The sequence below is a fragment of the Oryzias latipes genome, chromosome 11 (assembly GCF_002234675.1).
Source record: "Oryzias latipes chromosome 11, ASM223467v1".
Classification (NCBI taxonomy): Eukaryota; Metazoa; Chordata; class Actinopteri; order Beloniformes; family Adrianichthyidae; genus Oryzias; species Oryzias latipes.
In genome coordinates, this window is record NC_019869.2 from 18678489 (window position 1) to 18705141 (window position 26653).

At 41.3% G+C, this 26653-nt stretch overlaps 1 protein-coding gene across 3 annotated transcripts; it reads right to left on the minus strand.

The window, feature by feature from the left end:
- Positions 1-2422: 2422 nt before the first annotated feature.
- On the minus strand, positions 2423-26612 carry pkib (cAMP-dependent protein kinase inhibitor beta). 3 transcript variants are annotated; one of them, XM_011481074.3, is made up of 3 exons: positions 26225-26612; positions 4564-4712; positions 2423-3722 (listed from the first exon to the last, which is right to left on the minus strand). In XM_011481074.3, the coding sequence occupies exons 2-3, from the start codon at positions 4703-4705 to the stop codon at positions 3640-3642; spliced, it is 225 nt and encodes a 74-aa protein (XP_011479376.1). In that variant the 5' UTR covers positions 4706-4712; positions 26225-26612; the 3' UTR covers positions 2423-3639. The 3 variants fall into 3 exon arrangements, with proteins under 3 accessions (XP_011479376.1, XP_020562890.1, XP_023815765.1); XM_020707231.2 differs by lacking the exon at positions 26225-26612 and adding an exon at positions 25779-26183; XM_023959997.1 differs by lacking the exon at positions 26225-26612 and adding an exon at positions 10452-10588.
- Between the last annotated feature and the right edge of the window lie 41 nt (positions 26613-26653).

Genomic DNA, 26653 nt, shown 5'->3' on the forward strand with positions numbered 1-26653 from the left:
GCTGTCCCATATTTATCTTTACAGCAGCCCACCAAATACAAGTCCATATCATCAACACACCACCACCATGCTGGATAGGTGGTTTTGAGGAGTTTTTGTAAATAGCCCCTCTTTTGACCTTTTCTTCCAACAATCCAGAAATTTGCTTTAGTTTTTTTAATTTTAGATTTTCCCATTGATTTGAATACATTAGATACTACATCATTTCCTTGCAGATTAATATTTTAACAGTGTTTCCACCTAAGTACCTATTTCAGAATATTTGATATTTAGTTATAATAGTTTCAACCCCATTTATGAGAGGAGACATTACATTTTCTGTATCTATTGTGTTTCATTGCTCCATTGCTTATAAAAATTGCAGCTCATTTGCAGAAATCTTCTGAAACTTTATGGCTCCCTTGGAAATGTTGGAAATGTTCTGTTTTAAACCAAAAATCTAGATAAAGAAAGATGCAGGTAGACTGCGACTCTGTTTTAAATTATTAGGTATGTCCTGAAAATCAGCCAAACAAATGCAAAAACCAACATCAGTTGCTGCTCAAAGTGAACGTTTACTGAGAATTTTTCCACTTTGATTAAAGAATTTATCAGTTCAGTTACTCATTATAAAATGAGAAACATGTCTGATCTTTTTTTTTTATCTGATTTAAATGTCAGAGACCAAAAAGGACTTTTTTGGTCCTCTAAGGTCTCCAGGGACGCTTACATCTTTGAAAACTCCTCAGACGAATGTGCAGCAATATCTGCCTGCCTTTTGATTGGATGCTGGTGGTTTGTTTACTTGTGGAGATTTTGTAACACAGAGCTGAGTTCTCCTGAAAATGGATGAAGTGTTTGCTTTTGCATTAGCGCTCAGTGTGGACTTGAGATGCTTTTATGCAGGCACCGTATTCATGGCTGATGGCAACAATTCTTTGTGGTCTGAGTCCACCCAAACCTTTAAATACATCCCCGTTTTTCGCTTCGCCTTCAAGCAGCAGGACTGCATGTACCGAAAAAAGGTCCGAGTTTCTCAAGGCTACGTTACCGTAGCAACAAGGAGGCAGGGGGAGAAAAGCAGGGAATGATGTGCAGACAAAAGGATGATGTTTGTCTTAGGAACAATAAATAGATTATGCAGGTCTCCTTTATTTGGCACCCATTGGTGTTGTTTACGTTAAGGACCTGATTGCATAATGGGTAAAATAATGTCATGCTGAGCAGCAGAAGACCACTCTGTCTGACATACGTCGCCGCATGTCTCTGCTCTCATCTGAGGATGCTGGGTCATCATCAGATCCTCCTCAGCAGCGTGGGGGCTGCTATTAAAGCTAAATAAATAAATAATAGTAGCATTTTTGCTGAAGCCCTGGGTGTGTCCGTGTGACATTTCTGTGGTTTTGCAATGAAAAGAACTCACAGAGGGGAAGCCAGAAGCTGCAGAGAACACATCCAGGCTCTTCATTTATGAAGCACGTGGAGATCTTTGTGAAAATGTTGCAATACATCTATTTGTTCTTTGTATCATTTCATAACAAAGACATTGTGATGGTTGTTGTGGTGGTGGTGGGGTGATATTGTGGTGAATGTCTCCATCTGCTGCTCGCCCAGAGGAACTGTCCCATTATGTAACAGTAGCTGCCCTGTGTGCGAGTGTATGTGTTTGGGAAGGGATGATGCTTTGAAGACAAACACGATGATCCTTCTTCCAGCTTTTCTTCAGCTCAGTCGACGCAATCGTTTTATGCATTAGGCTGAAAACACCTAAGATGTCCTGCACTCCTCCAGGTTCTTCAGGGCGAAGCTTTTAATGCTCACAAAACTCTGACTTGCCGAAACCTTGAACGTTTTTTTCAGCTGATTTAACAAACTCTGGGATTGTTTTGTGAAATGGAATGGTAAGGAATGCTAACATCTCTCACCCACCTCTCCTCAGACTAGCAGACTTGATATCTGCCAGACCAGAAGGACCATCAGAGGAAGCCAAACTTGGACCAGAACTGCCCGTGTGACTCTGTCCTTAAAGCCTTTTCCTCCTGTCCGAAAGTTCTGTCTGAAATTCTGCAGAAGCTCCCAACACTGTCATCTGGAAAACACACTTCTCATTTCTGCTTTATGTCATCTTTGAAAGCTACAAACACTCAAAGTAACTTTAATATGGTACAAAGTACAATCTTTGTAAAAATAAAAATTTAAAAAAAAGGGAAGAAGTTTAAAGCTTTAAGCATGATAAATTGTCACAAATTCTGGGATTTCTCAGTGTCTCCAGCTGGGTGAGAGCTGCTGATCTCAGTGGATTTCTGAATTAAATAATGATGTTCTATAGTTTTGCTGCAAGCAGATAAAACTCAAACATTTAGTGAATGCTATAATGCTACCACTTTAGAGGAGTGTTAATACCAGTGCCCTCTGGAAATCAAACCAGTCAACACAGCACCACAAAGGTAAAGCTTTTGGGTTTAATTTGGCAAATGTCATCACCAGATAGAGTCAACATGACGAGTTTGGTCCCATTGGGTGGAGTATGCATCATTTATGAGATCAATACGCTACAGAACACACCCCGGACTTGTATTGGTCGGAAATGTTCCCAGCGGCGTTCCAGTGTCCAGAGTGTTGTTGCAGCATCACAGCTGGGACAGAAAAGTCCAAAAGAAGCGTCCTCAGGAGACAAATACAGAACATGGCTAAGGGTTTCGTGTGCAAACAGTGTGGTGAGCAGCAGACTGTGGTTACTTTACAGGGTATTTACAGAGAAAGGAGAGGACGGCTAAACCCGGTTCCGGATGGCGCCGTCCTCCAAACAGCTTCTGCCAGCAATCATTCCTGCTGCTCTTGTTTTCTGGCTGCAGGCACACATCGTCTAAGAAGATCGCTTCATACGTCGTTTTTTGCTTGTATGTGTGATCCATGCATAACACTTCCTGGCATGTCTGAGGAAACATCTGCAGCCCAAAGTCAGAAGATCCTTCACAGCTAGCAAATCTTCAGTCAAATGGGTATTAGGCACATGTTTATAATAACAAAAATCTTTGCTTTTTTTTTCCCTTAGTCCTATTTTGAAGCATCATAGGTAATGGTGGCAGTGGGGCACTGTTCTATTGAGAAAAGTCTTAAGGTCTGACTGACACTTCATGACCTAAAAAAAAAGCATCTGAAACTTATCAAAACAGTTTAAAGTGAAAACACCAGAAAACACCAGATAACTAACATTAGTGTAAAAAGCGTTAGAAAGTTTTCCTCAGGTCACACTTCAGTTTGAACATCACCCCCCCCCCAAATGCTGTCGCTGTCCGAGCAACACAACATGGACCGTTATGAAATATTGTCACAGCAAGAAATGACAGGAGATTCAGTCCCACCTGCTGTTGTTTTCAACAAACCATGTAAATTGCAGCCTACAGTCTGTCACCCCCCCCCCTTCAGATTCTGTTGTGTCCACAGAGGCTGCAGGGGTCCTCTACACACGTACAGGGTAGGGGGGGGGGTTGGCTATGGTCCTTCTGGAGTCGCTCCATCACTCGGTGGTTCAGCTGCTTCCAAATCAGACGGGATCTCCGTAGATCCTCGCTCCCACAGGTGGCTCTCCAACTCGCTCCTCATCCCGTCTCTCAGGTTATCTCCGCAGGTCTTTGGGGGAAAGAAACGGTCGCCTTCTTACGACTCCCCGGTCTCCTCCGAGCTCTCCGGCGGCGCTGGAGGCTCCTCTGCTGTGGGAGACTGAACTCCTCCCGGGCCATCTGCACAAAGAGCCAAGGGTGAGTAAAAGCGAACTAGTTATTTATAAAAGATCGCAGAGAGTAAAATGGATGACATGAATGCAGCATGCTAAGTTAGCTAAAAAGAGGTTTGCAGAATTAAAACGGAAAGAAGAGAACTAACGATTCATGCTCCAATTTTTTCCTCATCTGGCAACCATAAAGCTACTTTCACACCTGGCATGAACACACTTTTGAGCGTGGAAGCCTGAAACTTAAATTTACATGTGTTTACATCAGGGGTGTCCAAATTTTTTGCAAAGAGGGAGAAATCTGGAGAGGTCAAAATGTATGGGTCAAAAACTATTTTAACAATATTAAATACAAATGAACTATTTAATGAGCAATTTATTACAATGGCATCCTTTTTCGTGTCATGACATAGAAAAATATACTTTTAAATACGTTTTTACCTAAATTATTGTCAATTGATCCATTTTTCACACCGTTCATTCCCAGTAAGCTTGTTGTAGATAGCATGTGTTGCTCGTAAATCGTAATTTAGCCAACCCCAATCAACACATTGTGCATATAGTTTTTAGAAAATGCTTGAGGCAGCATATTATTGATTTCATGAAAGGAGCCTGTGGGCCGTTGGGAATTTAAATGCGGCCAGACTTTGGACACGCCTGGTCTAGATAGACTTTTCATTTGAAGTGGCTGCTAGAATGAATGTTGCCGGGGGCGGTGTGAATGTAGCTTAAAAATATAAAAAAACTGCGTGAGAACAACAACTACACACACAACATGTGTGAAACTGATGCTTAAAAACCATCAGTGGGAAATTAATCAAAGCTGCCTATTGGCCAATAGACCAAGTTACCTTTGAGGGAAAGCTCCGCCAGTTTCAGAGGGAGGTCTCCGGGGTTCACACCTGCCGGAGACCCCAGGATGTCCGGCAGAGCGTTCCTCCTCCCAGAGCGGCCAGAGGAGGCGAAGTCCAGCACAGGCTCCACTTCTGTCATCTCAGGGCTGATGCACGTGAAAAACAGAAACAACTTCAGAACTTTTCTTTCTCCTTGCTGTTAATAATTCAGTGTAACAGGGAACTACCAGCATCCGTAGATATAAATATTTCTGCAAAAAAACTCAAACAGATTAGGCTCTGACGGTGTGGCCAAGACGACCCTGAACGCATCAGCATGGAGCAAATTGTATGTGCAGGAGTTAGTCCTGTTTTCATAGATGTTCAGAACAGGTTTTGTTTGTCAAATGCTTTGTTTTTTTGCATAGAATCTGTTTGAAAGTGCTGTTGCATGAAGGTGACATTTGGTGTATCTGTTGACTTTTGGATTATTCCGTCTAGTCCTGTAGATTTTTGGTCTCATCCTGTTGTTCCCGATGCTCAGTCATCCTTTCAAATCTAACCTTTTCACATTTCATAACACTTGATTTGTTGTGAGCTGAGCTATGTTCTGCGATATTCGAAGAAAAAAAAAAAACACAGGTTCCTAATCATGTTGAGAAATTTGAGCATCCAGAGAAATGATTCACAGCAAAGGATGTGTCTGTCTGATCTCTTGGCCATCAGCAGTTGGGGAGTCAGTTCTGGGTTGCACTCGGTGACAGGCAGAATTACATCCCTGTCTCACACTTGCATGAAAGCCCACCGTTGCTATGGCAACAGTGCAGGAAAAGAAGGCACCACTGGCAGGTAGACATTCAACTCAAACACATTTTCCTGCGATCTCAGCCTCGCTTCCTCTTTTGTTAAACAGTCGCACCGTCTTGGGGGGGGTGGGGTGTTTAAATCCCACTTTACGTGTGAGCTCACTCTCCGTTTGGATCTAAAGGTCCGCAGTTTTACCTTCTGGTACCAGAACTTTGTGATTCCACTTCAGAAATGTAACGTCACTCTTTTAACTGAATCACATAAAGTTGGATCAAAGTGTCGCTTTTCTGTCTTTTCTTATTTGGAAATTGAAAAAATTGTGTTGTTTGAAGTATTAACAAATGAAAAAGTCTTTTTTTTCCCAAAAAAATGTATAGAAAAAACTCAAGCCACTTCCATCTCCTAAACCACAAAACAACACAATCCTGCAGAGAAGAACAGTCACAAATAATTAATGCTGTGCTTACTTATTGAGAAGAAAACCATGTTTGCTCTCAGTCTTATGTAAGCCCTGGATCCCTAAAATGATGACGAGTAAAAGATGTGATTTTATCTGAAACCGGCCCTGCTCACTCATCTGAGACTGAATAACTCATAGCTATGAGGCTACAATCATCGAGGAAACCAAAAAACTGTAGCAAGAAATAACAAATCAGATGCTTTTCTTAACCACCAATGCAGATTCACCTACTTATGAAATCAATGCAGAACTAGTGATCATAAAAGAGAGAAAAGCCACAGTTTTTTCTCCCTCATAAAAACACAAGGTTTCAGTACTTCATCCATCTTTGTATAAGGATTATTTAAAGACCCACTCTGATGAAAATTGTGTTTTTAACATGTTCTTTCAGTATTTTCTGGTGGTGGAAGTCATGTATAAAGACATGTAAGATTAAAATAGCATATCTTAGTATTTTTCATTTATATCGTTGTGATTCAGGAGCAGACGAAAAATGGCCGTTGGAAAAAGCTTGTAGATGTGACGTAGAAGCTACAAGCTCCCTGTGCCATTCCATTCCAAAAGCTGGGAGTAAAAGCTGAGCAGCCACATAAACTTGGTCTGCGGTTTTCCTATTTCCACAAATGGGATAAACTTTTTACTAGAGATGCTCTGCTCCACAATATTCCACCAGTTTCTCCAATTTTGTCCATATAATTTACTTTATAATTAATTTCCAATTTTTCTGTCTTTCTTTATGAAAAGTAAACAGCTTTCAGGCTGTTATGTACGGTTTTACACATACAATTTTTAAAATCTTTAAGAGTAGTTTTTGGGTTACATCCTCACTTTCTCTTAAAAGTCCCAAATATCTAACGTCTTTCTTGTGTTTCTCAGAACCATCCAACTGCGTTCACGCAGAGGTCTCAGTCTCAGATTAACTGCTCTGTCGTCGCAGGAGCCAGCTTTAATCCTGAATATTAATCCAGCTTTTCCTCAGGGGACCTAAATGTCAGAGCTGCTCTTTGTTCTGGATCAGAGGGCAGATGAAGATGCTCGTCTGAGCAGAGGCAGCTGGCTCAAGCTGAGCAGCTGATGGTCTATGGAAAACCATAGAAATGAGGGCATCAATCGTCTTCTCAGCGCTGTGTTTTCAGGCTTTTGTCTCCCAGAACTGTTCAGCTTTCGGAAAGCTGACCATCAGCGTCAGAATCAGCCACCGGTGTCATCATAATTACAGCATCTGGTAACTTTGATTAAGCTGCTGGATTAAAAACTGACCCATCATGTGAACAGGTTTATTTAGCTTTAATCCAACAACAGGTTAGAGGGGATTATCTTGTCAACCAAATTGACCTACATTCTCAACACGCGTGCCGACAAACTGCAGTCAGGTTATGCAACATGGTTGTGTTATGAAAGTGCCGTGAGGGGCGAGCTCGCCGCCAGAGTTCAGGGAGGGACCCGCGCTGATATCGGTGGAGCTGCACGCTGCTACTTCCTGTTAGTTGGCTTGCGTTCTTCAAGGAAAATCCTTTTCAAAACAGAGAGGAGAGGAGAGCTGATGACAGAGAGATCTAGACGATGCTGACTGACTCTGACATATTTCTCTACAAAATAAAAAATATGAGAAAAATATGTTCTGGGATGGTTTCAAAGCCTTAAAATTCAACTTTCACTTTTCTAAAACACTTGCTGATTCCAGTAAATGCCGACTCCACGACCTTTGTCTTTCATTGATGTCAGATTTAGTGAGTGTCATAAAATTGCTTGCTCAAAGGAATTTTAGTGATAGAAAGCTTTTACAAAGTAAAGTCATAACAGACAATCATGACCGTTTTATATATATAGAACATAGAAAAATGTAAGAGGTTTGTAAAAATATACTTAGAGCTGTAAATACAAGACTTTACCTGACAAAGGCATAATATGCTTTGTGCAGAAAAAGGTATGTCTGAATTTGCTCACTACTCCCTGATCTTCAAAGACTTTATAGGGACTATTTTAATGCAATTTGGAAATATGCTCACTACATTTTGTTTTTAAACACCATATATGAATGATGTCACCCATTTGCTGTAGTAAAAACCTAATAAATGTGAACAGTTTATGAAGACTATTTACTGTGTTCTGATGATAACAACTGGATGATTTATTTAAAAAAATAATTTTTCAAATGACAAATTGTTCAAACACAATGCATTGTGGTCTATATTCACCGCCAATATAGTGAGCATTGGTGCACACTAAACCCATTTTACGCAGAGACTTCTGGAAAATTTCTAGTACACTGAATTTTTTAAATCTAGATTTTGACACCCCGAAAAAGGGGCAAATGCACTATTTAGTGCACTAAGTAGTGAGTAGCGAAGGGATTCGGACACAACTGAATTTCCTCAGTTACTTTAGTAGTGCATTTAAATCTTGAGGAGATCAAATTTAGCAAACTCTGGAAACCCAGGCTTCAGTGAAAGACAGACTGTCCTGCAAATCAAAGAGTAAAAGTCTTAGTTTCTCCGGAATGGGCCAATAGATTTGACTGGGATGGGCTGGAAAGCTGATTAATGCCTCTCCCCTGCTATCTCGTTTTGTTTTCTTTTTACACATGGGACTTGGAGAAGAGAACCAAAGACTAAAATAATCAAGTTCCAATAGCTGCTCCTTTGGGGCTGCTACTTTCCAAAATGAGTTTTGGCCATGATGGGAAATATTAGGAAGGATCTGCTCCAGGCCTGAGCTGAAATGTTTTATCATCTATACAGTAGGAGACAGTAGGAGGAAGTTTACTACCAATTAATACATAAAAAAGGGGAACTGGCAAAAAGCAGAGCTAATACAGTAACAAAAAGAGTTATGTTGGGATTAAAAATACTCAGGCACGGAAGGAAAAGAGCCAAGAAGATCTTTGGTTCAAACCCAGGAAGCTGACGTTAGATCAATGACTTAAGCCACTTGTCTACTAATTGGTCAATCAAGAAAAGTAATTTGGGTGTATCATCAAAGCTACGTTCACACCGCCCTCGGCAACACCCGTTCAATTGACCACTTCTAATGAAAAGTCTATGTGATGCATGTAAATGCGCGTTTCGGGCTTCCACTATCAGAACTCTCACCTTCACGTGCCATTATGCAAGTTTTTACGACTGTTTTTGAGCTCTACGAACAAAACACATGGCCATTGAACACGCATTAAAAAAAAAATCAGGTCGAATGTTGACAAAATAGAACCTTGAATTTGGTAGCGACGTATGGATGAATGACGTCTCTTTTAATTCATGAAGTGCCGATCATTTGAAAATTGATCACGAAAGAGACATTGATAATTGCGGTTTGTGCCTGGATGGAATTCTCAAGTCAGTCATATATCAGAATAGAGCTATGAAAGAAAAAGCAGGGGGCAACATTTGTGAGATTTGCACCACTTTAACATTTCCAATCGAACCTCTTCCATATGTGGGTGGTGGTCAGACGTTATTAAACAGTAGAAAAAAATAGAAGATGAAACCCCTCCCTGCTTGTCAAGTGTGAACATCAAATGGTAAAGTTGCGTTCAATACTGCGCGTTTACCATGCTTAGTGTGATCGTAGCCTAGGGCCTTGAAAATGAAATATGAAGACTTTAAGAACCATTTTTTTCCTTATGAAGTTAATCTAACTAAAAGTCATTATTGGTGTCCCTGGTAGAGACAAAATGTAAGATAAGTAAAAAGTTTAAACTAACAGTAGAAAAGAACAAGTAAAGCATTTTCTTAATGTTAGATTGTGAATGTGTATTTAAATATAAATAATAAAAATAAAAATACATTTAAAAAATACATAATATGTATTATGTAATTTTAAGTGTAAACAATCATCGTTGAAAAATGAAGAGCAAACACACCAAACTGATTCGAGAAAAAGCAGCAATAAAAGTGTTTGTGAACTTCGTATTTTTTATTTTCCAAGAGAATAATATCATTTAGAATATCATTTGAAGCAAAGCACTTCATCTCCCAGCAACCCTGCCACACAGTTTCTGGATGCCACACACCTGACTTTCATTTGCAATCACTCACAGTACACTTAAGTACTGCACTGAGCCTCACTCAGTGTGAAGTATTGTTTTTGCCACTCTGCCTGCATTACCCAGTGTCACATCCAGACCTTATTTTCTAAATTCCTGACCCTGTTTTGTCCCTGACTCTGTTTGCCTGCTGCCTGCCCCGACTCACATCTGGATCCTGACTATTGTTGTTGGTGCTCTGATGCTCCCATGCTCGTTATTGACCCCTGCCTGCCTGGTCCTGATTTAGCTTTGTGGACTTTTAGCTGAGCTACTAAACCTGCTGCAATTGGAACCAGCCTTCTGCCTGTTCTGTGACATTAAGCGCTCTCCATTCCCAACAGTGACGGGTGTCTGAACCGGGTCATGCCAGCCCCCTGAGGCTGACCTCTGCGCTGGCACTCATCAGTACCACAGAGGACTTGCAAATCTAAACTCTGTCACACTTTGCACCGCTAACAGACTTTATACTAAACATTTTATGGATATCTGACACTGCAGCAGCTTCGCTGTATTGTGGGATAATAATAAAAAAAAAAAATCCCCCCAGGGGTAGTTTCCTTCACTAATGCATAGACAGACGGCTCCTACAAATCGTGTCCATTTGTGGCGTCTCACCTTTGTATTGCATGCCCCTCCCCTCCCCTCCTGTAGTCAGGGTATTAGTCAGATGATAAGACTGTGGGGGCCCAGGCCAGAAACCCGCCCGCTCATCCAGCAAGGAACTACAGGAGGAAAGATGTTAACACAGACACCAGAACTTTCAGATGAATAAATAATGCCTAGGATTAAGTCCTGCACTATTTTTAGTCATCCTTACGCTCTGACTGCTCCCTGTATTTCTTGCCAGTTTTTTCGCTGTTATCCCAGCGCTTAACATGCACTAGCTGCCATGGAAACCGCACCATTGTTACACAGACAGCTATAAAGAGGAGGAGGAGAGCCAACAAGGAAAAAGCCCATCTTCTACATTTTTATTATTTTCCTTTTTTTCTGCCTGTGGAGGTGTCTTTTGTCACTGTTTGCTATCAGATTCTCTTTGAACAAAGAGACAAAAAGATCAAAAGGAAAAAAAGAAATCAGCTTTTCAAAAACATAATTACCGAACCATGATAAAAATATCCTAGCATGTTATTCTAGAAATGTGTTTGCTCAGCAACAAGTGAGCAGAAGGTCATGCATATGTGCTGGAGAGGAAATCAAAGTGTGACTCCGATTTTCAAACAAACTGACGGCTCTTCTTCTCTTTTTTTCTTTTTTGCCAGAGCGACTGAGGAAAAGTGTGAGAGGGGTGAAAGCGATCTAATGAGGCAGTGTGATCACAGCGTCCTGTCAGATCTCACAAACATCTCAGGAGGATTTGGTGCAGCAGCTTCGCCTCACAGCGACTGCCTGTTTGTACAGTTCTCTAAACCAAAGGAAAGCATAACTACAGGCTTACGTTTTACCAACAGCATGCTGACGAACAGATGTTTTCAGAGAGAAATTTGCAGGCAATGACCAAGGACAGTCAATTTTGGAGCAAAATGCCTCTAAAGAGTTTGTGTTTTATGCTGCTGCATTGTGTTTCATGGTTTATATCCCTTAATAGTAGCTGCATGCAGGGGTTACTTGATATGACCATAAGTATAGACTGTACAATACAAACATTTGCAAATTCTTTTACTTTTGCTACAAACACCTGACAGCTTTGTCAGGGTTTTAACAGTTTTGTAGTTAAGAGACACAAATATGAAACTGATTAAACATAGATCAAAGCTCTGAAACCTCAAGTCAAGCCTCAAATCTTATCTTTGTTGGACATCTCAGATCTATGAAGTTAGTTCTTACATCATGGGTGACAGCACTCACTTGGTTCTGAGGATACACACATCTCTACAGGCCCTGTAACAAGATTAAAACAATTATGGGGGAAAAAATGATTACTGCACAAGAAGAGTACTTTTGTTGAGGACAGGAGTGTATCTTAAAGACCCACTCCAATCAAAATTGTGTTTTTAACATGTTCTTATGGCTTTATCTCATGATGGAGGACATATATAAACAGATTTTAGCCTAAAATTTCATTTCAGAGTATTTCTTTATTCAAATTGTTGTTAATCAGGAGCAGACAAAAATTTGCTATTGGAAAAAGAGCAAAATTGTGACGAAGAAAATACGTTGGGCGGACCACAACCTTTCTGCTCCGCTCCATTCTGATGCATTCATTTGCAGACGACGACATCCATGTATGCATTTGTTTCACTCGTCCAAGCTGGAATCTGGGTCAAAATTGTTTGTCTGGCTTGCTCTGATATTACTCTCCATTTTTGTTGCACTGGTAATGTTATGTTGAGGTTGTGAGGGGCTGTAAGCTAGTCAAGATTCAAGAGGAGAGGTTTTTATTGCCATATTCTGTGTAGCTACACAGAGTAGGAATTTGTTTCGGTGCAAATGTGCAACATAAACAGAAGAACAGTAAGCAACAACATTTTTACACAATGGACAGAACAAAAATATAAATAGAGTCAGTAGTGCAAGGAGTGTCAAAACAGTGCAAACTGAGAATGTTCAAGGTGCAGGTAGTGGGATGGTGACTGATTGGACATTGAAGTGAAATTTGGGGGGGGGTTACAGGGCGTTTAAGAGTCTGACTGCAGAGGGAAAGAAACTGTTCTTGTGTCTGGAGGTTCTGGTCCTGATGGACCTTAGCCTCCTGCCTGAAGGGAGTAGTTTCAGTAGGTAATGTCCAGGGTGAGAAGGGTCGGCAGCTATCCGGCTTGCACGTCCCCGGGTTCTGGAGACATATAGTTGCTGGACAGATGGGAGGCTGCAGCCGATCGCCTTCTCTGCTGAGCGCACAATACGCTGTAGCCTGTTAATGTCCCTGGTTGTGGCACTAGTGTACCACACGGTGATGGAGGAGGTGAGGATGGACTCAATGATGGCCGTGTAGAACTGCACCATCATCTGGGCCGGCAGCCGGGCTTTCTTCAACTGCCGCAGGAAGTACATCCTCTGCTGGGCCTTTTTGAGGAGAGAGCAGATGGATGGCTCCCACTTGAGGTCCTGCGTGATGGTGGTGCAGAGGAAACGCACAAAGTCCACTAGGTTGATGGGAGAGTCTGACAGGGTGAGAGGGGGTGAGGGGGCTGTGACTCTCCTGAAGTCCACGATCATCTCCACTGTCTTCTGGGTGTTCAGCTCCAGGTTGTTGATGCTGCACCACGACCCCAGCCGGTCCACCTCCCTCCTATAGGCAGACTCATCATCATTAGAGATGAGTCGGATGAGGGTGGTGTCATCTGCAAACTTGATCAGTTTGACAGAGTCATGGCTGGAGGTGCAGCAGTTAGTGTACATGGAGAAGAGCAGAGGGGAAAGTGGGAGAGAGTGTAAACAGATGGGAGAAGGGAAATGGGGGGGTGCTCACTCTGCCCACAACTGGGACGCAAATGTATAAAGAACTACTAAAATGGGCAAAGCCTGCAGTGGTCAGATTTGTTTTTGAACCATCTAGAGCCAGTTTAGGGCAGCCATTTGAAAGCAAATGCAATCCTAAATGTACAATAAAACAATTTAGATTATTCTTAATACTTTTAACTTGGAAGGTACAGTGGGGCAAAAAAGTATTTAGTCAGCCGCCAATTGTGCAAGTTCTCTCACTTAAAAAGATGAAAGAGGCTTGTAACTTTCTTCATAGGTATACCTCAACTATGAGAGACAAAATGACAAAAAAATCCAATAACATAATCTGATTTTTAAATGATTTATTTGCAAATTATGGTGGAAAATAAGATTTTGTCCTACAAAAAAGCAAGATTTCTGGCTCTTTTAGACCTGTAACTTCTTCTGTAAGAGGATCCTCTTTCCTCCAATTGTTACCTGTATCATTGGCACCTGTTTGAAATCATTATCTATATAAAAGACACCTGCCCACAACCTCAAACAGTCACACTCCACGTCAGTCAAGACCAAAGAGCTGTCTAAGGACACCATAAATAAAATTGTTGACCTGCACCAGGTTGGGAAGACTGAATCTGTAATAGGTTCCAGAATGCTGGGACCTAGTGAATGACCTGCAGAGAGCTGGGACCAAAGTTACAAAGGCTACCATCAGTAACACACTATGCCACCAGGGACTCAAACCCTACAGTGCCAGACGTGTCCCCCTGCTATGGCTAGTAAGGCAAGGTAAGACAAGTTTATTTGTATAGCACAATTTGTACAGAAAGTAATTCAAAGTGCTTCACAAAACAGAAAAATGCATTAGAATCACAATAGATAACAGTGCAAAGATGAAAAACACACATAATCATTATAAAATTACTTTAAAAGAGAAAAGGGGAAAGAGAAAAGAAAATGAAAAGGGGTGTTGACAAGGACCCTTCAATTATATACACGACTAAACAGGAATGTTTTGAGTCTAGATTTGAACCTTAACACAGTCGAGTCCTGTCTCACAACCTCAGGGAGACTGTTCCAGCTTTTAGCTGCGTGAGATTGAGACGTTGATTCCCCTTGTTTAGTCCTGACTCTGAGCACCCGCAGGAGGCCGGTCCTTGACGTCCTCAGAGTCAGAAGTGGTTCATATGGAGCTAACATGTCAGAGATGTACTTTGGTGCAAGGCCATGAAGAGACTTGTAAACAAGTACATGTGCAGGCCCGTCAAAGGTTTGCTAGAGAGCATTTGGATGATCCAGAAGAGCATTGGAAGAATGTCCTATGGTCAGATGAAACCAAAATAGAACTTTTTGGTAAAGACTCTACTCGTCTTCGGAGGAAAAAGAATGCTAAGTTGTATCTGAAGAACACCGTACCTACTGTAAAGCATGAGGTGGGGTTGTTTTTCAGCAAAGGGACCAGGACGACTGATCAGTGTAAAGTAAAGAATAAATGGGGCTGTGTATCATCCAACTTTGAGTGAAAACCTCCTTCCATCAGCAAGGGCATTGAAGACGAAACATGGCTGGGTCTTTCAGTTTGACAACTATCCCAAACACACCATAACGAAGGAGTGGCTTCGTAAGAAGCATTTCAAGGTCCTGAGTGGCTTAGCCAGTCTCCAGATCTTAATCCCATAGAAAACCTTTAAAGTCTGTGTTGCCCAGCGACAGCCCCAAAACATCACTGCTCTACAGAAGATCTGCATGGAAGAATGGGGCACAATAACAGCAACAGTTTGTGAAAACCTTGTGAAAACGTTTGACTGCTATCATTGCCAACAAAGGGTATATAACGAAGTATTGAGTTGAACTTTTGTAGTAACCAAACAAATATTTTCCACCATAGTTTACAAATAAAATAAAAAGCTATAGTTTGGCCCCCTATAGAGGAGGGGGCAGTGAGCAAGACGAAGTGCACATAGACAAAGAAGTCAAAGAGATCCGTAAGAAAATGTATGCTTAATTTTCCAGCAAGGCCAATCTCTTAAGTATTAATTTGATGTGTTTTATTGATTCAGAATACAAACATCCATATCAAGCATTAATATAAAATCATTCAAAGTTGGAATGAGAATCGCTCCACTTGTGCACAAAAGCAAATAGTTTGTAATGAGCTTTATGTGCAACAGCGTCGAACCATTAAATGAGATGAGGCCCACCAACAGCCCCCTGCCGCCAAATATGAATTAGATTGGGCGGCTTTTCATGAGGGTCAAAAACAATAGAGGAGCGCAAGCTATTTACAGCCATTAACACCCTTAGCACACAACAGCAGATTATAAATGGTGAGAGGAGCAGGCAAAGCCTCTGTGATGAAGAGGGGAAGCGAGAACAGGCTGTTTGAGGACATGTATGATCTTATTTTAGCCAGTCATTCAGAGTGAGAGCTGACACTCAGTTGCAGTGAGGAGAAGCAAATGTAGAAGGTCTCTGTAAATGTTTTTTTTTTGTATTAAATATGTCTGGGTTGCTCTAATCTTCCCTTCAGAGAGTGGAGCAACCACTCTGCGTCCTGCGTCCAGACCTTGTCCTCTGGTTTAATTCGTGCCGACTTGCCTACATCATAGAGCTGACAGTTCCCTGGGAGGACTCCTGTTAACAAAGCGTATGAGCGAAAGAAACTACGCTATTCTAGCCCTGCACAATATATCGGAAATTTATCGTTATCGCGATATCAAGCTGTGCAATATGCCTATCCCAAAAGTCTGCGAAAATTCCAATAAATGCTTATCTTAAATGTGCTAAAACAATCATATGGCAGCTTGAAATATATAACGAATCAAATAAATGATTTTTGCATTTGACCCATTGGATGGACTCCTTTACATCATTGACCAATCAGATGGAGCCCTTTTACGTATGTTAGATGCTTGCCTCCTATGTAGACGATGGTCATTTGGAGTGTTATTTAAGCTATGTTGACTCTTTTTTTAAATTAAACTGTTGCAGTGAAATGTGAATTATGTATTCCAGGGCTCCAGACTGCGACCACTTGGTCGCATTTTGCGACCAAAATTTGAGATTGTGCGACTGAATTTTACATTCAGTCGCACATGTGCTACCAGTAAATTTGCCTCCCCCACCCTCCGTATTTATACATTAAACGTGGAAGGGGCACGTCATTGATCAATGAAATGAGCAATGAAATCATCAATGAGACGCGAGCGCACACGCACGCAGACAGACGCACACACTCGCGCGAATACTCATGAGACTGGAGCACACGCGAGCGCACACTCGCGTGTCATTGAGTGATGCCTGAGGCGGCCAATGCGTGTGAGAAGAATAGGGAAAGTCACTGCTAATGGCTAAAATAGGGAGCCGGTATAGCTCGTGCTGGTTTACGGCGCCTTCCGTCCATGAAACCAGGGTTCGACTCCGGGCTGCTCCCTGTTCCCTTCTCTACTTCTGTGCCGGTACCAAGCCCGGTTGCTTTGAGAGGGTTGCGTCACGAAGGCGAAGCTGCAGCGAGACTGAAGCAGAACAGGAATTAGGAGTTGTCCTTAACATTCAATTTAGTTTTAATTTGCCTCTACCCCTACCCCAATGATCTGTGATATTACATCTTTTAATGTAATGTATGTAGCCTTTTTTTATTCAGTTGGTATTTTAAATGATTTTAATTGATCAGTGAACTACAAAAAACCATCAGGACACATGTCCCATAATGCATTGTTTTGTAGTCAGTAGGGCAGCTTTCAGCCAGTTCAGTACTACATTTCCAGCTGCGTTCCGATAGGTTGGGGTCTTGCTTCCGCCCCTATCTGGTGATATTTTTGTTTTGATTGACAGGTGATGTCAGAGCAAAAACAAAAATATGTCTCACACACCAGGTGATCTGTGCAGCGTTTCGTCCATCTGGGTGATCTCAAATTATTGTGCATCTTGGCTGCACCTATTTGGTGTCGCCAACATGAATTTCCATCCTCTAATGTTTACATACATTTAAGTATTGTTTGAAACTGTGAAATGACCGAAAGGTTCCTACGGTAACCACTTGTTACTAAATACTTTTTTTTATTCTAAATTTATGGTATTTTGTTTACTATTTGTACTGTCATGACAGTGATGCTGCTGTCAGTTTACCTCGTTGTTTCATCTTCAAAAGTGTAGAATAAAATGTGACACTTAATTTGAAACAGCACATTGTAATTTCGGCATCTATTATTAAAGTATTTATTCGTAATACAGTGGAAACGAGTAGATTTGGTTAGAATGTTGATTTACGGTATGCGCCCCTAAATTTTCTGGTTGTGCCCCTAAAATTTTCAGTTGGGGGCCACTGTGCTCCTAGTGAAAAAAGTTAGTCTGGAGCCCTGTATTCAGTTGTTTTTCGATTTGTTCATTTATCGCAAGTTATATCGTCATCGCAATATTGATCACTAATATTGCAAATCGCAAGTTTTCCTTATATCGTGCAGCCATACGCTATTCCAATTTAGCAGCTTAGTCAGAGGACAGACGCTGGAATATCAAGGTTCGCCCAGTGGAGGTGGGATGCAGGGGCTTTATCAGCAGTACGACTACTAAGCTCCTCAAGAGCTCCTGAAATTAAAAGTGGTAAATGTTAAAGATTGTAACACCTAGACCTTTCTACAACAACTTTTCACTTTAAAAAATGAAAAAAGAAATTGAAAGTGCCACACAGTCACTACATACATTTTGCACATTTTCCATTTATGAAATGTTGGTCTTTCATGCTTGATATACATAATTCCTCAGTGTTTCTGAGGTGTTTATGACTTTTTACGCATGTACCACCGATGTATAACTTTTATCAGGTTACAATTACATAATTGACGCACAATTTTTGGGTAAGATTTTGATTTTCCGTTGATTTAAGCGGTTTGTTCGTACTTTTTCCATGGTTTTCATGATACATCTTAGAAAATACAATGTAAAGACCGCAACTTTTCGTACTTTTCCCATGTATATTCACGTGTGATCAATTGTCATCAGTGCAAAATGCACAAAATGTATTTAGTGGCTGTGTGACGCAGCCTTTGCAAGATGCAATCTCTATTTGCTTCCCGCTCAAAAGCAATAGAAATAATTTAGTTGCTGTTAATTTAGAATGTACTGAGCGTTTCCAGCCGTACCCTGCTTATTACAGATAACAGACATCTTCAACTACATCTTCAACTTAGATGTTAAAAAGTCAGTATTTGATACTAAGTTCAGGTGGCATCAACTCAAACAACCAGATAACTCGCGGCAAAAGTTCGGCAGCTTGTTTGGCCTGGCATTCAAATCCCCAAGCATTGTGTCCTTGAGCAAGACACATAAAATCTAAAAGAGTCATGTAATAGTTGTTTTGCATAAAAATTGCCGCTAAGTGAGTGTAAACAAAGACAATTGACATCTAAGATGCCGATGCCTACATTTCCTTTGTGAAGAAGAAATAAAACCAGATGAAATGGCAGAGCTAAACAAATACATTTTTGAGTTCCTTGTTCAGATTACCTTAAACAGTAAAGTAGAATGTGAAACCTATGTGGACTTTTTTTTTTTTATATTTCAGTCCTCTCGGGTAAAAAGTCTTGGTGACCTTAACAATAGCCTCAGCCGTCAGCATGAACACCTGTGGGGGGGGACTGAGCCCTGCATGCTGATGATCTGGCTGCTGAGTTCAGGTTGACATAATCGTCAGTCCCTAAGAAACTAGCTTTATAAACTCTCATCTGCACACGATGATTGTTTATTTCCACAATTTTCCAATTCCCATTTTTATAAGCGTGGCAGAATTTAGAGGCTGTCAGCAGCAAGGTTGTGACAGTAAATCTGCTGTATGCTGTGCAAATGTGACACTGTCGGACAACATGTACTGCACACATCAATATTTTATAGGGTCTCTTGTAAGCACCAGTGCAACTGAGGCCAAGGGAAAGCCCGAGGCTCTGTCTGAACTCTACCAGGGTGTCAGCAGTTAGGTGCAGCGGTGATGCAGCACAGCTTCGGCACACTGGTCACCACCACCAAGCTTCCTGAAGGCAGTGCTGGCAAATGGGACATCAGCTGACATCTTGCCAATTTTTGGTTATGCCACCCACACACTGAAGCAGAGTCATCCTGAGTCAGCAGATGACCCAAGATCTTGTAAAAGATGAGAGCCGCTGACTAAATAGCTGTAATAGGGTCTGCTCAAACAAATCCACTGGAATGAATGACTTGTATTGATGACGATGTGAGAGTCAATGATGCATGACGTACAAGTTGTAGCTTGTACGTCTTGAGTTTCTAGATGCAAAACCTTTGACTGGTCCTATTAAATCATAATTTTTAATGGAACCAGGATTAAGGTTATTCACAATATCTAAAAATTAAAAAGAATTTTAAATTAATTATGAACTGTGGGAAGAAAGCAAAGTGCTCAGAGAAAACCCACACGTGCATGGGGAGAACAAGCAAACTCCACACAAAAAGGTATCAGCTGGGATTTGAACCTCTCGCTGTAAGGCAGGAGCGCTTACCACTATGGCATCGTGCAACCCCAAGAGAGAACATGACAGTGGATTCTGGTCTGGTGTCCTGACTGGTCACCAAAAATCAAGCAATGAAATGTCACATCTGACATTATGGTCAGCAGCACTAGAACAACCCAACGGACCATCCTGGCTCTGCTCTTCATCAACTCAGACTTTTTTTTTCATGGTCAAAATTTTGCAGATGACACCACCTTCGTGAGATGTCCATGCAGTGGTAAGTTGAACTTTGAACCATATTTTTCTAATCCGCCTTTAAACAAATAGTTTCTTTTTCGCAAATTGAATGTAATGCTGAGTAACTACTACATTTAAAAAGGCAACTTAGGGCATCCTAGTTCTGTTGGACCAGTTCTGTTTGTCTTATGCTACGTTCACACTGGCCTCAGAAACGCATCTTCAAGCGACCACTTCCAATGAAAACTATGTAAATCCGCGAAAACCTGCCTTTTGGGCTTTCGTGTACAGAACTCTTGCGTTCACGCATCTCTACGCATGTTTTAAGTAGTCAGGCTCTATGTAAAAAACACACGGCCATTGAACGCCCGTTGAAAGTTTAACCACTTTGACCAATCAGGGACTCAGATTTGGTAGTGATGTGTGAGTAGCATCCTTTTCAAAACACAGAAGTGCCAACCGTTTGAAAATTGATCGTGGAGGCGAAATAATAATTGCAGTTTGTGTCCGGCTAATCAGAAGAGAACTGTGAAAGAAAAAGCATAGAGCAAGATTCCTGAGATTTGCACGGTTCGACATTTTACATCAAGCCTCTTCCAACTGTAAAAACCTGCATTAGTATTGGGTAGAAACAGTGCAGTGTGAAAACTGTATGCTAAAAGTGCATTAAAGAATGCTTGTTTAGTATGTTCTTGAATATGCATCATCTGCTGGGTGTGTACGTAGCATTTTTGTCTCTAAGCTTCTTTCTGCTCACCAGTTAGCTGATCATGATTTCTGTTTGCTGCTCAGCAGGTCGTATAATGTTGCTTTGAAAAGCTTTGCTCTGATGTAAAAAGTCTGCGATGACAAATGGAACATAACTAGATTCAACAGATCCAGTGGCAACCAATGAAACAACAGTTAAACTTTAACTTTCTGATTTTTTGTTTGCCAACTTTATGAAAAGCAGCCTTCTTGTGTTTGACATTTAATCAACTGTTTTAACAGACCTGCATTTTGGACAAAAGGGAATCTACAATGTACTTAAAGGGAAAGTGAAGCAGGTGGTTCTATTGAATGTGTTGGTGCAGTCAAAGGAAAGCTGACCTGTGCAAAGACATCAATGTCCGCTGGCCATCTAATGATTCTGGAGAGCATGGATGACAACGAAAAACCACAACCAGCCTTGCAGCAAGGTCTAATGAGTTGCCCTGAAAACCCATTGACTGTCTTCCAACTAAAAATGACTCTCAAAGGTGGAGGTCAGAAGATTCTAAGAGGAAGAAAAAGAAAAGGTCTCCTCTTTTCTCAAGCTCATCGTCTGTCCTCCACAGCTCTGTAAAACACAGCAGCTGTCTCTCTGTCCTTTGCAGCGAGGCGCCGAAAGAACCCACAACACATTTTAATGGCAGACAGATAAAAGCCAATGGCACCCAGCACATGGGTCAGGGAAAAAGGGCTTTACAGAGACATCGGCTTGGCCTACATTTTTATAGGTCACCGGTCAATAGGGAGGAATAATGAATGACTAGCATTTCAACGGGCATATTATTCTTTCATTCCCATAGGAGAGAGGCTCGCAATCAATAAAAATTCAATTCAGGGGCCCAGCAGGTAAATAGTAAGTGGCAGGTGACCCAGCTCTGTCCTCCTTTTGTTTTTCTCACTGCATGGAGACATTTTTGAGACTTAGAAGAGGAACACTTGCCTGATTACAAAAAAAACCTTCAGACAGCCCCAAGTCAATACAGTTAAAATATATATATGTATATATATATATATATATATATATATATATATATATATATATATATGCCTGTGGGTACATCCAAGAATAAAAAAATTTGGGGATACTAAATGTAAGGAAAATATGTGGTATTTGATCAAATGACATGTAGAAATCTCATGATAAGACACCTAAACCCTCCACCATTACTCATATACATCTGCAACAGTTGATAAAATATCATGTTCTATGTAAGCTGCATTGAACTATAAGTGTGTATTCAGACTGGAAAAGTTTGTTGGGCTGGACTGAGTCTGGTTAAATAGGGCCAGATCAAGTCCTGAACTTTGTGTTTGGCCTGTATTCAGACTGCCTTCAACCGGACATTTTTGTTCCAACCAAGAATTTCTTTCTCTTGATGCTTTACCTTGCCCTCGCAATTCTTGGCCAATGACTGAAGACATCTATAGTAACATGCTTTTATTTACAAGCTTTGGTTCGAAACATAAATGTCCGGTTGAAGGCAGTCCATTTATGTTTAGTCGTTTAGATTATTGTAATGCCCTGCTCTCTCGTTTACCGAAAAAGTATCTTCCAAATTTACAACTGGTACAGAACTCTGCGGCTCCCTGTGTATTTCAGGATTGATTTTTAGATTCTTTTAATGGTCTTGGGCCTTTTTTATTTAAGTGATTTACTTTTAAAGTATGAGCCCTCGTGGAACCTGATGTCCTCCAGTGCTGGCCTTTTAGTTCTCCCTAAATGAGAGTAGTAAAGTAAAGTATTTTTAGATAACAAGCATTAAACAACTGGCAGGCTGTTTGAACCATCCCATTTCTCATTTTTAAAAAGGAAAGGGTTTGTTGGCGCCATTCTGGCCTAGATGGCAACACCTGCAGAGAACAACGTGCTTTCAATAAGTTCAGTGTAAACTAGTGGGTCACGTGACCACAGAGCTATGAGGTACTCCAAAAGCACTCCTGGAAAACTGATGAAGACACAAATGTGTTGAGCTTAAAACAAAGAAGAGGTGGAGAGAAGGATCAAAAAAGTAAGCAGTGACACTGTGGTTTATCAGTCTTTTCACTTATGCACCTCTTTCTGGCAGTGACGTAAGCTTCTCAGCAGTGAGGGAGTCCCTGAGGATTAGAGTTCATAGGTTAGGTGTCATCTGTTTGCTGATATCCAAGGCAGACTTTGTTCCTTATAAATGATAAACAATAAGGCTTAATGGGACTTTTGAAGAGTTTTACTGATAAAGGCTGAGCAGCGATCTATGTCTGACACCTCTGTGACTCCAACATCATTGTGGCTGAGATGGAGGCACTGGCATCATCTGCCCGCCCTCTGTGTTAAGGCACAGCAACGGGAGGCCTGATTTCCAGAAAGTGCAGGCTACAGGAGGAGAAGAGGCTGACGGAAGGTCAGATGAGTCACTGGAGGGGTGACAGAATGAAGCCGGCCGGCCGCCTGTGATGACAGCGGGAGAAGAGAATTCCACTTCCCACAGGATAATATAAAGCAAAGTGGAGCTTGAGTGTAACTACAAGTGACCATGTTCCCATGACTGCTATGCTGCCGATGTGAGCAAAAATCGCACAAGCATGTCCATCCATTGCTCAGGGTTTTAGATTTAAAACCGTTTGGGTCATTGCCTGATTAGATGGTCGAACCCTGTGGTCAGCAGACCTGCAGCTTTATTGTAGGCTTCCCTAAAGTTTGCTCCACTGTTGTCACAATCGTAACTGGATGAGGCTATCAAACACTTTTCTTCTAGAAAACAGACATACAGTTAATAAGGCTATAGCTGATTGTTCAATGCAGGGCTCGACATAGCCATTTGTCCGCTGGCCCGGTCCTGTTTTTCGAGCAGTACGGACCACAAGACTTTATTTTTTACTTGTCCGCTCGGGCCACTAAAATATCTAACAATTAATACATTTTTCATCTTTTACAATAAAGTATATTTTGCTAAAACGTGTAGATTTACCTCGTCTTTATAATTCACTTTTTCTGCTAGTCCTGTGTTCAGACTTCAAGGGTTTCTATGGGAAACCTTTGATCACTCTTCTCCTCCTCTCCCGCCTGCGCGCGCGCGGCTGTCACTGCCGAGCACCACGCGGCACGAGCTCACTCATTTTTTTTTCAAACTTTATTGAATGTAACAATTCAATACTAAACAATGTTAAACAGCAACAACGAAGGAACAAGCCAGTGGGTTATTATTACATTTTAGGCAGATATATTTAAACTGACACACATATCAACGCGCCCCCTGGTGGTTTTTCACCGCGATGATCATAAATCCAACACCGTCACTGAAGAGAGACCGAAGCATGTCAGAGATGTGGAAGACATGGCAGGAATAGATAGGAATATGTTAGTAGTTATTAATTAGTAGTATGGACAGCAAGATATTTAATGAATGCATTGAAGATGAAACTGTATGCACTAAGCTTTAAGCTGAATGTCAAAGAATCAAAGGCAACTCAAAAAACCTGAATCTCAGACTCAAATGGAGAATAAGGTCAAACTACTTAATTTTGTTTTTCTTTACAACACTGTAAGCAGTAAGTATTTCTAGTTAGCTGAATGATCTCAGTAATTTAATTGTATTTAATTTTTCAATTATTTAATTTAATTAGGTAACTAAAAAGTAAATGTAACTTTGCAACAGTAACAAAAAGCAGAACCTTAAGGCAGTCAGGGCAAAAAAGTCAATAAAACTTCTTAACTATTGATTAGGAACAAATGTGAAATAGCAGTGATTAGAAGCAGCATGAAAACTTCTTAACTAGTGTTTCCTACTACACTGCAGCGCTCTCTTCAAAACATCTGAAACAGACTAGAGCAGGTTTAAGTTTGATATGCTCTATTTTCAGTCATTGAAAAGTGTATAAATTAGTGTTAGATGTCACCAGAATGCACCAAATTGCACCATATTAAAATTTTCCGGGGGGGCATGCCCCCGGACCCCCCTAAAGTTGCAAGCACCTGCGGAGCGGCGGGTCTCGCTGTGCGCGGTGTCGGGCCAGTAACTTTCAAAAACTACTGGCCCTGTGGGCCAGTGCAAATTTCTGGGCTATGTCAACCCCTGCAATGATTGCATGTCTATCAGCAACCCACGCCCCTATTTACAACAGTTGAGAACTCAATATAACAGATCTGGAAACACATGTTTCCCATTAGAGTGACATCAGAGACAAACTTGGCTCAACCTACTTTCCTTCTTAAACCAGTTTCAAGAAGGAAGTGACAGTAAGCCTGGACGTACAGGCCCTGAGTTTGCAGTTTTTAGAATTACCACACTCTGGAATCAAACCCACAGTCACCCAGCATTCGGGAAAGACAACCAAAATGTGAACATTGAGACATGCTTTAAAAAAAAAGGTGCACTGGACTGTGCAAAGAAAAATAATCATTGGAAAAAACCCTCAAATGATTATGAAAAATGTGCTTTGTTTTATTCTGTATGTAAAATCCATTATAAAGCTCCATGAAAAGCTCTGTGGGCCTTAATGAAGTATAAAAAATAAGCTAATAAATTAACGCCATGTATTATATGTTACCAGACAGTCCACCTGTGGTTGGGTTCAGTTGAGGGCTCTAAATGTCTTATGCTTAGCACCAAAGATGCTTGGCTGGGTTTCATCAGAGAGGGGCAACTCCAGGTCTGAAAAGCCACTGTCCTACTTGTTTTCCAAATCTTCTTTTCTCTTGCTGATTACCTGGGTCAGATGTGTCCCGATTACAGAAGCTGTAATATCAGGGGTTTTTGGAAAAAAACTAAAATATGTTGTACATGTTGCAGTAATTTTAATCCCATTTAAGATATAGATGTTTTTTCCCAATTATTAATATTCCCAGAAAACAAGTCAATGCTTAAAACGTGTCAAGAACTTTACTATAGTAAGTGAAGAGTTTTAGGATCTAACGCCACAAGAAAAGAGGAAAAACTAGACAATACACTGAAAAATACCTATTTGAACATCACAAGTAAATAAAATTCAGCGGAATCACTGATGGATTGAAGGTGGTTCTTCAAATCCACAGAGAACATTTACAGATTATGACATTATAAAAATCATCTAACTAAAGGGTGAAACTATCGACAAAGGAAAAGCTGTAGGTAACACATCAACCTTGACTTACTTCCACACCTGACATTGCACAACACGATTAACCGAGGAGCTCTCCGAAGATGACCTTTTTTAAATCCTTCCTGACCGTTTCTCCGCCACAAGAACGAGCACTCCTCTGTGCATTTTCCGCATCGAATCGGCAATGAAGCACGTGAAGGTCACCGTTTCCACAGCTTTAATAAACTGGAGCCGTTAATCCAGCTGCCATGGTGGAGCTCACCGCTGTGCGCCGGTGGCATTTACGCGCAGCCGGTGTGCACTTGTGAGGCGACAGGTGCGGCTGCGCCCGAGCTTCACCTCCTCATACAAAGCCGCTGTTCCAAGAGTTTGACCGAATGACAATTTAGGTTTGCGTTATTTGGATTTCATTTAGTCGTTTTCGGTGCTGAAATTAGATCCTGCACAGCTGGAAAATGTTGCAGCTGCCTTCTTTTCCTGCAAACATCCGTACCCTACCTGTGGAGTGGAACAGGTGATGCCGAGGACGGACGCTCAACGCCCGCAGAAGGGGAAAATCACTGGGCGCGGGTCCGAAGTTGGAGTTATCCACCGCCTTCTGCAGCGAAGAAAGGCGCAGAAAGTGCGCAGCGTCACGGATGGATGCGGCGCGCTGGTGCGGTTGGGCTCAGCAGCACCGCCGGGTCCGCGCGCATCGGACCACGAGCTGTGACGTCTCAAAGACGCTCGAGCGCTTCGCGGTTGGCTCGTGAGAGAGTGTCAAGATGCACGTGCTCAGCGCGGACAACAAGGGAATCGGGATATTTTCAAAATAAATCTCTGTTATTTTCTGGTTTCATAATTTATTTGATATCAAACGACTGTGTGTGTATAATTGTGGAAACGTCCTTATACTTTTAAATGTTTAACTCTTACTTGAGTAGTTGT